We start from the raw sequence: 14,545 nt of genomic DNA on the forward strand, positions 1-14,545 counted from the left end.
CCCCTTCATGAAATTTAGGATTGCATTGTTGTTGTTGTTTTTTGGCTGCTGCCACACACTGCTGGCTCATATTTGGCTCATGTCAAAAGCAGGTTTACTTGGAGTTTGATATTTTTTTCTCTGTCGGTTCAACTATGGCATCTCTGTTTTGGGATATAGCAACTTGGACATTTTTGAAGATAGGGTTCCCTTCCTCAACAAGATTAGTCAATTTAGATCATAGAATTACAGGATTGGAAGTGATCTCATCTAGTCCAATCCCTTGTTCAAGGCAGCAGACCCTACACCATTCAATCAAGTGGCTATCCAATTTCTTCCTAAAAATATCCAGTGATGGAGCACTTACACTTCTGGAGGCAAGCCAATTGTTCTCACTGTCAGGAAATATCACAACAGTAGAGTAGAGTAGAGTATAGAATAGAGTATTGTTCTGACCCAACCGGCTTCCCAGATAGCAAACACAGACAAAGGCAGCAGCCCCCACCTTTCAGGGTTTAATCATGAATGTTCTTCCTTTACAGATAAAAGGCTGCTTTCCAACAATTATCTCCTACAAGAAAGAGCCTTGCTAAGGCTGCCAAAAACCCAGAGATAAGAACTAATTTACAAGATTCACGAACTAAGATGTCCACCAGTTGAGCTTAAGAGCTAGTTTGCTGTGTGCAAAGAACGCTTTTCCAAACCTGGCTTTTATCCTCTTGAGGGAGGGGCCATTACCTTGCAGCCTTACTCCCAAGTCGCCTGTGCTGTTGTAATTGTTCTTTCCTCCGAGCAATCCTTTGTGCACATGCACTTGGCACAGGCTCCTCGGGAACCTCCTCATCACTGCTGCCAGCCCGCACAATCTCTGAAGGCAGCAGTCCACTCCCTGATGGTCCTGACCCTTCATCAGAGTCCTCGCTCTCCTCAGCCATCTGCACCTGCTGCCGGCTAACCACAACAAGTATAGAGTATAGTAGAGTGTAGAGTAGAGTAGTAAGGAATAGGAAAGCTATAGGGGTGGCACACTCAAATTAGTAATTGTGGAGGGAAATCTTTTTGAAATGTTTGAATTGAATTAAAGTTTGTGAAATAATGAAATTGCAAACCCGACAGATAAAAGGTATAAAAGTATAATGAAATGAAGGTATGAGAGTTATTTAAGGTCAAAGCTGGAGGAAAGTATTTGGGAAAAAAAATAGAAAATATGTAAAGTATTGGTAAGATATGAAACTAAATGTGAAAGATGAGTATCTAATTATAGTCATGTTTGTATGGAAATGTGAAAACCTGGAATAATGCTGTTCACTAAGATGAGATGTTTTTAAAATGTGGAAAACTGAAATAAAATTTTATTTAAAAAAAGGAATAGGAATAGAATGGAATGGACTATGACAGAATAGAATAGAATAGAATAGAATAGAATAGAATAGAATAGAATAGAATAGAATAGAATAGAATAGAATAGAATAGCTTTGTCTTCGTTGCAAATCTTGTCATTGCATACAGCTCTCCAAGGGTCACCACCTCCACTATACACTACATAACCATGACAGAACAAATAAATACAAAATTATGCATATACCCCGCATATATTCGATGACACAGAGAAACAACACAGTCTAGTTCGGAATGTACAGTATCCATGTACAAGAAGAGAAACGGTTGACGCGCTTCGAATCGAGCAAGCCACAATCCCCCCCGCCGCCCATCCCCGCGCCATTTATTTTCTGCCTCGAAAAGAAACGCCTCAGAGCATCCTCGCCAGGGGCTCGACGACGGGAAAGGAGAAGCCCGGGAGGGCTTCCCCGTACCCGCCCACCCCCCCACGCCACCTCCCGCCACCCCTTCGCTTTGCCTCCCTCATCTCGGGCACGAGACTCCCCCCCCCAAAAAAAAACCCGCGCCCCGCCCTGCGCAGCGCAAGGTGTCTCCCCGCCCTGCTTTGTTTCCTCCTTGCGCTTGCGCGGTGCCTGCCCGCCGAGGCTCCGCGCGGTGCGGCGCTCCTGCTGGGGTTTGCTGTTTGTTGCTGCGCGGCTGGCTGGCTGTGCTGGAGGTGCCCGGGGGAAAGAGAAGCGCCCTTTTGCCTGCAGAGGATCGCTTTCGCCGAAGAAGGGCGTCTCTCTTGCGGTCGTTGCCAGGGCGCCTCCGGCTATGGAGGCCGCTTTGGTGAAACCGATGGTGGCGGAGGTGAAGCCAGGTGCCGTGAGCGCCGAGCTGGAGGTGAAGAAGCTGCAGGAGCTGGTGCGCAAGCTGGAGAAGCAAAACGAGCAGCTGCGCAATAGAGCCGCTGCCACCCCTTGCCCTGCTTCGGCGCCTGGTCCGAGCCCGAGCAGCCCTCTGCCCCGAGTAGCCTCTGCCGCCGCCGCCGCCTCCCCAGTCCCCCGCAGCAGCTCCCCTCCAGCCGGCCGGTCGAGCCCAGCGCCGGCTCTCGTATGCCAAGCCGAGCCCTTCGTCTACTTCAAGCCATCCCCCACCGGGGCACCCCACGAAGCCCTCGCCGCCCCTTCCATCCTTCTGCCCCCGGCCAGCCTTTTGGATGAGGTGGAAATCCTGGATCTTCGGAGGCTGGGGAGCTACGGCCGGGAAGAAAAGGAAAAAGAGCAGCAGCGCTTCCAGGAGGAGGAGGAGGAAACCTGGTAGGGGATCTTGGCCCGACTTTTCCGCACAAAAGGCTTGTGGGCTCCCGCCTGGCTCTTTCTGAAAAAAAGAAAGAAAGAAAGAAAGAAAGAGGCCCTTCCTCTTTTTTTGGTATCCAGCTGGCGCTTTCCAAAGCTCACTTTTCCAGCATTTAGCTGCCCAAATCCCTTCTTCTTCTTCTTCTTCTTCTTCTTCTTCTTCTTCTTCTTCTTCTTCTTCTTCTTCTTCTTCTTATCCTTATCCTTATCCTTATCCTTATCCTTATCCTTATCCTTATCCTTATCCTTATCCTTATCCTTATCCTTATCCTTATCCTTATTATTATTATTATTATTATTATTATTATTATTATTATTATTATTATTATTATTATTATTATTTTCACAGTCAGCCAGATGTCCAGACTGGGTTTGGCATTTTTGTCTACCTATCAGTCTTTACCAAGGTCCTAGGTTAGGCAAATCTGGATGTTTGATGGTGTTACAGATATTGTGCAGGATGGAAGCTGTTCCAAGTCTTCTGCAATTGACTGATGGCAAATTTGTCAATGTCAATGGTGTTCAAGTGGTGCTCGAGTTGTTTTGGGACTATTCTTCCTTCTCCTATTATTATTATTATTTATTATTATTTATTATTATTTATTATTATTATTATTATTTATTATTATTATTATTATTATTATTATTATTATTATTATTATTATTATTATTATTATTATTATTATTATTATTATTATTAAACTCGGCCCTCCCTATCTGAACATTTCCATTTTTCTCATTGATATTTTTTTTCCAACCATTACTTTTCCAAGTCCTCCATTTACTTCCAACCTGCTGCTTTTTTTTTTGCCTGTGCAGTTTAAAAACAAAGGTTTACAAACACTGGGCTTTAAAAAAGACTTCTCTTTGTATTGGATTGGTGGATAATTCCCACGCATGAATATGCATAGGCATTTAAAATGGGAACGAGTATAAATTCTTTAAAGGAATTTAGCATGGAGCAGGGCAACTGAGATTTGTTAGCATTGCGTTCTTTGCTGCATTGCCTTGACTATGTGGTGCAAAAAATAATCCTAGTGCACCAGTTACGATCCTAACTTGATGCTGATTGAAATAGGACAGTTATGAACAGTGTGCCGTAATGTAGGGAAGTAATTATAAAATGGGGAAAGCTGGGGATTTCAAATAAAGCCAGTCTGGAGCTCCTGGTTTAGCATTCATGTTTGAAATGGAGATTGAGTTGAAAATGAATGGGTAATACTGCCTTGGTGGGAGGGATAAATCTTGTGGCTTGGAAAAAATTGCACATGGATTTCAGTACTGTGGTCAGCAACCCTTGTGATGGTATGGTCTGCCTAGAATATTTCTGAATAGATCCAAAGCAACAGGAGGCCTGCAAAAAACAATGAAAATGGAGGTGGTATTTGTGATATAGTGCAGAAAAGGTATAAACTTCAACAGTCAGCAAAGCTGATGGGGTTTTTTCCTCCATTGTTAGAAAAACTGCAGTCATTTTAGGAGAACTCCTTAGTCTTTTCAGAAGGAATAGAGAAGTTTGGGAAAAGAATACTGTTTCATACTTCTTCACTTTCTTACCACCATACCTTCTGATCCTTCCTCTTGAGAAATTTAAAATGCTTCCAAAGAAAAGTACATGTAGAGATCTGTGTGGAAAGAAGAAACATCCTTCACTGTTTCCCATATCAAATACCATTTATATTTCAGTTCCATATTCCTCACTGTATCATAAAATCAGTGGGGTTTTTTTCAGAATCTCAGCCATTAATATGACATGCTCTGTATGCCAAAGGACTCACTTCTAACATCACCACAAGCTTTCATTAGGCATTTATCCATAAAGGACATTACATATAATTGTGCTGTTCTTGCACAATATTGAACACATTTGCTAAGAATTTCATTTTGTAAAATATTCTGGAATTTAAATACCCATCTGGGGAGATAAAAGGTACTCATATCAATAAATGGAACCCCACTGGTTCACCAGAGCCTTTCTTTTTATCATCAGCTGCAGTCCCTTAAGAAGTTGAGTTATGTTTAAAAGAATTCAATGTGGTAAACCTGAAAATCAACAGAAAAATCTCCCAAGGCTTGTGAATCTTAATTCTAACCATACCATGGAAAGAAACGAGCTAATGAGTAAATAGAGAATGTCAATCAAAAAAGGAGAATATTTATAGCTCAGGGATGAAATGAGGGGGGGGTCCTTGGTGTTCTCTGAGTTTGCTTGCTTTCTTGCAGACATTTCATTACCCTAACTAAGCAACATCATCAAAGAGCAATAAAGGGGCCTGTTTGCTGTCAGTTTATATTCTGGTGTCCTGCCTGTAGGTGGGGGCAGTCTTAGATATTCTTTGGTTGGGCTGTTTACTGATGGCTCTTTGGCAATTTCTCGATTGAGGTATTGCTTACTTGATTGTTGATCTGAAGTTAACCTTTGCTGATCGGAATACTGATTACTGGTGGAGAAGTGCTGGAGTCTTTTTCTCTTTTGGGCTGGTTGATTGCCTCTTTTGCATAGTCTGTAGATGTTGTTAATGTCTGTGTGTCTGTTGATGGCTGATTTGTCAGAGTGCCAGGCTTCTAGAAATTCCCTGGCATTTTCCCAATTGAAACTATGGTTAAATCTGTCTATATCAAGGGCCTTCAAACTTGGCAGCTTTAAGACTTGTGGACTTCCAACTCCCAGAATTTCTGAGCTAACATGACTGGAGGAGGAATTCTGGGAGTTGAAGTCCACAAGTCTTAAAGCTGTCAAGTTTGAAGACCCCTGGTCTATAGGTAGCAATGAACCTACCTAAAAGAATGGACTAAACTAGTGAATAAATTATTTTACTTTTTTCCTTTTCTAATATATCCTTTCCCCACCCTCAAACTGCCCCCTTCTCACTCCTATTCTCCTCACTTTGTTTCTTCACTAATCACCTAAAGATTATCTTAATGGTTATCTTAATATTATCTTAATAATCCTTTTAGATTTGTATTCCTTTGCTATGTGCTAGTATGATTTGACACATGTTTAACCCACATATTCAATTTAGACTTTGCCACTCCTAGTGGTTTTGGTAAGAATTTTAACATACAGTATTTAATGAGTAGATCAACTATAGACTAGATTATTGTCAGCCCTTTGAGGTTGTCCAGATCAGGAAACAGACGCCACAAAAAGTCTACGACTATATTGAGATAGGCTGTTGTAAGATCAACATGCGGGCCAGACTGCATTTTCTCTTATATTCCAGGGAATCAGAGAGGAACCAGAATGAGACTTCCTAAAACCTTTTCTGTTTCCTGGAATCAAAGCTTGTTTTGGCACCTGTTGTAATGAGTTCTGAGTCGCAGGGAGGGGTCAAGTATGCAATCAGTTTGCACACAAGAGACCTAAGTCTAGCCCTCCTTGAATTCCATTGACTCTTCTCTACTTCCAATTTGCCTTGACCATTAGTAGTTCAGATTTTTGTAAAGAGATAAAATGGAATAAACTTGTACTAATTCGAACAATCTTGGTTCCTGGTTTATTGCACCTGACAATGTCCATTTGATTTGCTTTACAACTGTGGAGTTCAAAATGGTTGCAAAATCGAATCCAGTCATGTAGTGCCTTGACTTATAACCACAATGGATTATGACTAAAATTCTGGAGCTTCTGGTGCCATGATGGTTAAGTCGAGGATTTACCTGTGTGGTATTTAAGTTCAGTTCAAGGCTTGCTGTGAGCTTAACTATTGGCTCATATTATTTCACTAATGGACATACATTGCTATCTCCATTCTTGGAGAAATAAATAGTTACATGATCCTGATTTACGAAAGGCTAAAACTAATGTTTAAAATATGCTTCAAGCATTATATAGTTTTATTACTTGTAATTCACTTTCAAACACCAAAGGTAGAAAATTACAGCTAGCATCACTACAAAGGTGGACCAATTGCTTTTGTGGTGTGGAGACAATAACTTGGTCCTTAACACCAATAAGACCAAGGAGCTTATAGTGGACTATAGAAGGAACAGATCAGACATCCAGCCCTTGCTTATCAATGGAGACCAAGTGGAGCAAGTGACCAGTTTTAAGTTTCTGGGTGTTATCATAAAAGAGGACCTGACCTGGGGTGCTCACATATTAGCACTGGTCAAAAGGGCCCAGCAGAGATTATACTACCTGAGACTTCTCAGAAAACAACAACTGAATGGAAAAACTGCTGGTGACCTTCTACCACTGCACCATAGAGAGTATCTTAACTTACTGCACCTCTGTATAGTTTGCCAATTGCACAGTGGCAGATAGGAAAGCACTCCAGACAGTTAAAGTCATTGCCCAGAAGATCATTGGTTGCCCTCTCCCCACTTTGGAAGAGCTTTATAGCTCCCGCTGCCTTAAAAATGTTCAAAACATTCTCAAAGATCCATCTCATCCTGGGCACCCTTTTTTTGAACTACTACCATCTGGCGGACAGTATAGGATAATAAAAACAAGGACAAATAGGCTGAAAAACAGCTTCTGCCCAGAGCAGTAAGTCTATTGAATTCTACTGTATAGTGCAATGTTAACGCAATATCAGGAGTTTTCAATTCAGTGTATAGAATATGAAGAATGTGTGTTTGTATTTTATTTTTATAGTCATAATGTACACTGAAGATGGCATTTTATTTCATTGTATGAGGTACAATGACAATAAAGTAAACTAAACTAAAGAATGCTTCCCTGAAAGTTTTTCTCTGCTTCTATTTAGGCTATATGCTGCACCTGTTAAGGGCATCATGCAGCAAGAAAAATCATTGACTCCTTTGCAGTGGTGTCGACATGTTCTTGATAATCCAAGCCCTGAGATGGAAGCTGCCAAGCGTTCTTTGTGCTTCAGGCTGGAGCAAGGTAACTCTTAAGTTTCTGTTCTTAAGGTTTATTTTGATTTTTCAACTAAACTTCTTATTGATTTTTAGTTGATTAGATTAGCACCAGTGTAAGATTAGCCATTTGAATGTTGTTCATTATAGAGCTGTCCGTCCGTGCGTGTGTGTGTGTGTGTGTTTATAAAATAAGGATTAGAAATTTGTTTGATTGGATTTTTGGGGGGGGGGTTCTATGTCCATGATTTTAAGACACATTTCAAAGCTCTTTGTTGTGTTTCTGATATTCTTATCTTTTGGAAATACGGCTAAAGTCTGATGCGCGTTTATAAATAGTTATTTTCATTTGAATTTGTTGTCATTTGTTGTCATTTTTAAATTCTTGCTTAGCTTGTACAACAATGTGTTTGTTCATTTGTCAGAAAACACCTTCAAATGAATACAGCCAGATAGAAGGTTTATTCAGAATAATTGTTTGTGAAATAAATGCAATATTGACAGTATGGTGAAATGATGAGTGTGGCAAAGGCCAAGGAACCGATTAGAAGCAGACAAGCTGTGAACACATTTATTCAGCTACTAGGTGTCTTATCAACATGGCCATTGGATTGATTTATTGCCTCTTGCAGAATTTTGCTCTATAACAATTCACTGTATACCTTTATCAGCATGTTTTCTTTTCAAGAAGTCTATGGACACCATCAGTGTCACCTGCCCTGTAGAAGTTCTAACTCAGCTTTTCCTTAAGCCTCTGATGCTATCCAGGATGCATAGTTTCTTTTAGAGAAACAGTTGGATTTGACCAAGTCTGAGTATAAATGTGTAAGATTGTGCCAAGACTGTGACGGGGAATTCGATGTGGCCTTCCTCTACTTTTTTGCAGTTCTCTCACTTATCAGAAAGCTTGACTCAAAGGTTTATTGTCCATTATGCAGAGAAGCTTTCTATCTACAATTGCCTGCTTCAGTAAAATTTAACTTGACTTTCCCCAGTTATTTCATGTTCATGTTTGATATTTACCACTTTCTTCCTTTCTGCACTTTTGGTGGATGGGTAAGATTAATATGAGGTGGAGTAGATTATGAATTCTAGATGCAAGAACGCTTAAAATATCTCATACATTGGAAGAGCTACCTTGAATCGGACAGATTGTGAGAAGGAATGAAAAACGTCTATGCAATTCTGAAATCTGAGCAACTCATATAGGATCCTCTCTAATTTTCATGAAGTTAAAAGGATCCTTGGTTGTATAAACAGAGAATCAAAATCACATGAAGTATTAGTACCACTTTATAAAGCCTTAGTAAGGCCACACTTGGAATACTGCATCCAGTTTTGGTCACCACATTACAAAAAAGATGTGGAGACTTTGGAAAAAGTGCAAAGAACAGCAACTAAGATGATTAAAGGCCTGGAGACTAAAACATATGAAGAACACTTGCAGGATTTGGGTTTGGTTTTCTGGAGAAAAGAAGGACTAGCGGGGACATGATAGCGGTATTTCAGTATTTGAGAGGCTGCCACAAAGAGAAAATGAAAATTTTGTTCTCAACCTGAAGCATAAAATAATGGCTTTAACAAAGGGCTTTAGATGCAGAGTTAGCCAAAAGTCAAGATGGTACCTATAATTGCACAAAGTCCTGCACAAAATAAATATATATATTTAAAAAGACTATTAGTCAATAGTTGGTTGCATCTACCATCTTGCAAACCTGCAGATGTCTAGAATAGAATAGAATAGAATAGAATAGAATAGAATAGAATAGAATAGAATAGAATAGAATAGAACAACAGAGTTGGAAGGGACCTTGGAGGTCTTCTAGTCCAACCCCCTGCTTAGGCAGGAAACCCTACACTTCAGACAAATGGTTATCCAACATCTTTTTTAAAACTTCCAGTGTTGGAGCATTCACAACTTCTGGAGGCAAGTTGTTCCACTGATTAATTGTTCTAACTGTCAGGAAATTTCTCCTTAATTCCAAGTTGCTTCTCTCCTTGATTAGTTTCCACCCATTGCTTCTTGTCCTGCCCTCAGGAACTTTGGAGAATAGCTTGACTCTTTCTTTGTGGCAGCCCCTGAGATATTGGAACACTGCTATCATGTCCCCTCTAGTCCTTCTTTTTATCAAATTAGATATGTCAGATTTATCGGCATTATAACACGCACTTTTTCCCCCTGAAAATAGGGGGCAATGATGTATGCGTGTTATACGCCGATATAATGTTAAGAAGCCTTCGTGAATGCTGCTGGGATCGGGGATCAAGGACACAAATGAAAGAAGGGGAGGGAGGAAGCAACCGAAGCCTGTCCTTCTCTCTGGGTCAGCTCTCTCAGTCGCTCTCTCGCTCCTCCACCAGCACAGGAAGAAACTGCTTCAAAGAAGCGGGGGGCCTTTTCCTGTCGCCGCAGCTTCCCTGAAGCGCCTGTTTCTCCCCACCCCCACCCGTCCGCCCGCCCGCCCGCCCGCAGTGCTCGCTCTGCCTGCCTGCCTGCCTTCGTTAATGGTTGAATCGAACAGCTTCGGCTGAGTAAAAGAGGCGAATAGTTATTATTCTCAGCCAAGCTGCTCCCAAACAACCAGAAACTAAGGCAGGCAGGCAGGCAGGCAGAATGGGACACTGTGGGATTGAAGCGCGCGCGCGGTGGGAGTGGGGGTGAAACGGGCGCTCGGAATAGCTGCGGCGACAGGAAAAGCCCCCTTCTTTGAAGCAGTTTCTTCCTTGGATGGTGGAGCAGCGAGAGCGAAGCCTCCTTCTCTTCTCTTCCCCCCCGTCCTTGCAAAAATTTTCTGCTTGAAACCGGTCCCTGGTACAAAAAGGTTGGGGACCACTGATTTACCTTATAAGTGGTAATAATATTAATAAAAAAAAAAGTTCTGAGCTACCCTTATTTTGCTTCAAAGTTTTTATTTAGAAATTTAATTTTTTTTCCTGAAATTTCCTCTTAAATGAAGATGCGTGTTATACGCCTGTGCGTGTTATACGCTGATAAATACGGTACCCAGTTCCAGGATCTGTTCTCTATATGTTTTAGCCTCCAGCCCCCTAATCATCTTTGTTGTTCTTCTTTGCCCTCTTTCTAGAGTCTCGACATCTTTTTTACATCGTGGCGACTAAAACTGGATACAGTATTCCAAGTGTGGCTTTACCAAGGCATTATAAAGTGGTATTAACACTTCACATGATCTTGATTCTATCCCTCTGTTTATGCAGCCTAGAACTGTGATGGCTTTTTTGGCAGCTGCTTGAAGTAGAGATGCCAACAGAGAAAGATTGAAAGAAAAAGAAACCAATAAGTTTCTACAAGATCAAACCCAACACAGGATAGGAAGTCTGTCAAGCTCTAAACTGGACGTTAGATCAGCAGAAGGGAGACTCTGTAGAAAGGGGAATGCACCAAACCAAGAAAACTGGGTTGTATTTAAGAGTGAAGCGCTATCTAAAGGGAATTGCTTATCCAGAGTTAGACAGAATAGTGAGTTATTGTATGTGGAAGCAACCTGAGCTGAAGATAAGGAAGACAGAAAATTAATGATGTAAGCTTACCCAGTTTAAGTCTTCCCTTTGCCCGCAGACAGATTCAAGTACAATTGTGTGCAAAATATGGAACAGAGCCATGAAGCTGGTGTAGCAACTGTTAGGAAAGGGAATGTAGAAATTCAGTTTTGGCTAGACTGGCTTGCTGCACCTATACATCAATCAATTCGTGGCAAGGGGAATAGATGTGTAAAACCAGTTTGGTCTAGTGGTTAAAGCACCAGGCTAGAAAGCGGGAGATCATGAATTCTAATTCTGCCTTACTAAGGCAGCCAGATGACTTGGATCCATCCCTCTCTCTCAGTCCAATTCACCTCACAGGTGCTTGATGAGGAGAAAATAGAAGGAGGAAGGAATATTAGATATATTTGCCACCTTGAGTTGTTTGGGGCTGGGAAAGGAGGGAGGGAAAGAAAGGGAGGGAGGAAAGAAGGAAGAAAGAATAAGAGAGAAGAGAGAGAGAGAGAGAGAGAGAGAGAAAGAAGGAAGGAAGGAAAGAAAGAAAGAAAGAAGAAAGAAAGAAAGAAAGAAAGAAAGAAAGAAAGAAAGAAAGAAAGAAAGAAAGAAAGAAAGAAAGAAAGAAAGAAAGAAAAAGAAAGAAAGAATCAGCCAAGGAGCACTGCATTTTTATCACTTTTCCAAAAACACATTTCACACCTTTGACTTTCACCACTTCCTTCCTCGGTTCTATTCTGAAATTACTTTTTCTAAGAAGAGCAGAAGGTCCATAGTCTTTTTTCCCCCTTCCCTTTGCTATTGAAAGAACTCCTGCTCAAACTGACCGAAATAAATCTCACACTTTCCCTAACAGCAACGAAAAGCTCTAGATTAGAACATGCTCTGTCCGTCCTCTTCCAGGTTTTTTTTTCCTTCTGTTTTTGGCACAAATGCTGTTTTTTTTTTTTATTACTGGGGTTCTTGGAATCCCAGCTGCAAAAACAGTAGCTTTGTTCCCTGTGAGAGTCTTCTCAAAGGCCCAATTGTGGCAAAATAATGAAGGCTCTTTACACGTGGGCTTCAGACTGCATTTGGAGATGGCCTTGGATCAGACTGTTATGACACTAGTCCAAAGGCACAAAAGACCCTTTTCAATTTAAAGGCATTTACATTTTATGATTTCTAATAAAAAGGACAAAAGGTTGAAAATTTGTCTTAAAAATGGCTTTTGCTATTCTTGGCTTTTCTTTAAATAAGATCAAGAATAGGATCAAGGATAATAAAAACAAGGACAAATAGGCCGAAAAACAGCTTCTGTCCCAGGGCGGTAACTCTATTGAATTCTACTGTATAGTGCAATATTAATGCACTATCAGGAATTTTCAATTCAATGTATAGAATGTGAAGGATGTGTGTTTGTGTTTGTTTTCATAGTCATAATGTACACTGAAGATGGTATTTAATTTCGTTGTACAAGGTGCAGTGACGATAAAGTAAACTAAACTAAGAAGACATGTTGAAGTATTCTCTTTCATATATGTGCATGCATAATTTAGATAAACGATTCATTCAGTCCATCATTGGCTGTATAACAATCTGGCATTTAGCATGATTATAATGGAAGAATGTATGCCGTGGAGTGTGTACGTTTTCATTAAAAAATGTATTTGTGTAACTTGAAATTTCACTTTGGTGAAAAGAAGAAATGTTTACATTTATTGACTTAAAAGCTTAAAAATGGGGATGCAATTTATATTGGCTACTTGGCAAGTGAATCTGTGGTTTTACCATGAAATTTCACTCATTCAAGTTTGTTGTCAATAATTAATCCAAATAATATTGTGTTTCAAAAACCTTTCTTCTATGATAATTAAAAGCTCATGAATACAGCATTGCTTTTAAGCATTTAAAAACACGGCTTTGTTATTCTGTATGCAATAACGATGATTTTAGTATTTAACAAAACTAGCTTCTAAAGTTCTTGTTCTGGTATGTGTACTTATTTTGTCCATAATCAGAATATTTTCATATCCTTTCTTTTACTGTTAAATTTCAATTTAAATAATTTGTATAGGTAAATATTGGTACCAAGATGTGTTTTAAGTGTTCAGGGTTAAATTGTATTGTATGAGAGAGAAGAAAATTAAGAAAAGAAAAACCCTTTTTTATTCTTTCCTTTATAATGTGGTTCTTTTTTATTTATTTTAAACAGGGTTTTCCCCCTTCTAACCTATAGAAAATTATTGGTATTCTATCTGTTCAGTAGGACTAACTCCCATGCAAATGGCATCTTGTTTTGATACGAGATGGGCAGCAAATAAATTTAGTAAATCTCTCATACATCAGTTGGTTTGGGAATAAATTGCCCTTGTCTCCAGTGAGACTTATCTTGCTAGATGCACATATATCAATAATGTTTGATCTTTCTTGTGATATTAACTTCCCAATAGATATGCAATCTGTTGCTAAATACAAACTGATATTTTCTTTTCTGTGCCCACTAACAGCTAGTAGATGGCGGAGTCTCTTCTCTTCATCTGTATCCTTGGCTTTTCCTTATAGTCCTGTTGCAAGGTTTACTCCATATAGCAATAGCTTTAACAGCCCTGCGTTCCCTAAAACCTTCAGCAAAGCAATATTAACACCTGAACAAACAGGTAATGCCTACTTTCTTACTAACATAGCAATTTAATATTCTCTCAGCCCAAGTCCTATAGGTTTACAGAGGGTATATTTAAGGTCCCTCTGTAAGGAAAACTAGGAATAGACAGAAAATAACTAGGAACCCCAAATCTAAAATAAATCCGTACTGCAGTTTTCATTTTTCTTTCTTTGTTCTACTTAATGAATCAACTCAAAGCAGCAGCATCTTTTTTCAGCTTTGTAAAAGAGGATCTATTTAATGAATAACATAAAATGGTGCTCAGGTGTCATCCACATTCCTAATAACCATATGCAAAGTATGCATATCATTGGATTGCTGGGGTGGGTTTGGTACATTTTCTGTAGCAGGAGTGTCAAACTCAAGACCCACGGGCCACAAAGGACCAACCCAGGGGCACACCTGCCCTCCCAGGCTCTGTTTTCGCTGGCAGAGGGCTAGCAAAACAAACTAAAAACAAAGCAAATGGAGAAATGTTTCCTCTTTTACATTTGAGCATCCAAGAAGGGACAGGAAAGGAGAAAGGGAAAGAGGAAAGAGAGACAAAGGAGGAAAGATGGGAAGAGAGCAAGGAAGGAAAAATAAGGAGAGAGGGGAAGGAAGAAGAAAGGAGAATGAAGAGGGAAGGAAAGAAGAAGAAAAGGAGGGATCGAGGGAGGAAGGAAGAATGAAAAGAAGGAAGGAAGGAGATTATAATGAGAGAGAGGGAGGGTCTGAGGGAAGTCCTGACTTAGCACTTGGCCACCACAGGTGTCCCCAACATGAGTGACGTCAAGCTAGCTATGCCCATCCCAGCCCTCCGAGGTCAAACACAACCCTGATGCGGCCCTCAATGAAATCGAGTTTGACACCCCGTTCTATAGTGTCATTGAGTTTTTCATCCAAATAGATATTTATGATATTGGGATGATGCAGACATACTGTA

General features: G+C 40.2%; 1 protein-coding gene across 3 annotated transcripts in view; it reads left to right on the forward strand.

Annotated features, from left to right (window-relative positions):
- The first annotated feature begins 1,963 nt into the window (after window positions 1–1,963).
- The window catches only part of SLAIN1 (SLAIN family member 1), a 31,779-nt gene continuing 19,197 nt past the window's right edge, over window positions 1,964–14,545 (forward strand). For 2 of the 3 annotated variants that reach the window (XR_015749917.1, XM_087967332.1), the window contains exons 1-3: window positions 1,964–2,618; window positions 7,370–7,509; window positions 13,466–13,615. Coding sequence is in view for 2 of the 3 variants with exons in the window: in XM_087967332.1 (XP_087823458.1) it covers window positions 2,134–2,618; window positions 7,370–7,509; window positions 13,466–13,615 (775 nt within the window). In the remaining variant the exon portion in view is untranslated. The remainder of the gene's footprint in view (window positions 2,619–7,369; window positions 7,510–13,465; window positions 13,616–14,545) is intronic. The other variant, XM_026668859.2, reaches the window with a different exon arrangement.

The sequence above is a fragment of the Notechis scutatus genome, chromosome 5 (genome assembly GCF_049901735.1).
Source record: "Notechis scutatus isolate UNSWTSFEM ecotype Mainland chromosome 5, rNotScu1.2, whole genome shotgun sequence".
Classification (NCBI taxonomy): domain Eukaryota; kingdom Metazoa; phylum Chordata; class Lepidosauria; order Squamata; family Elapidae; genus Notechis; species Notechis scutatus.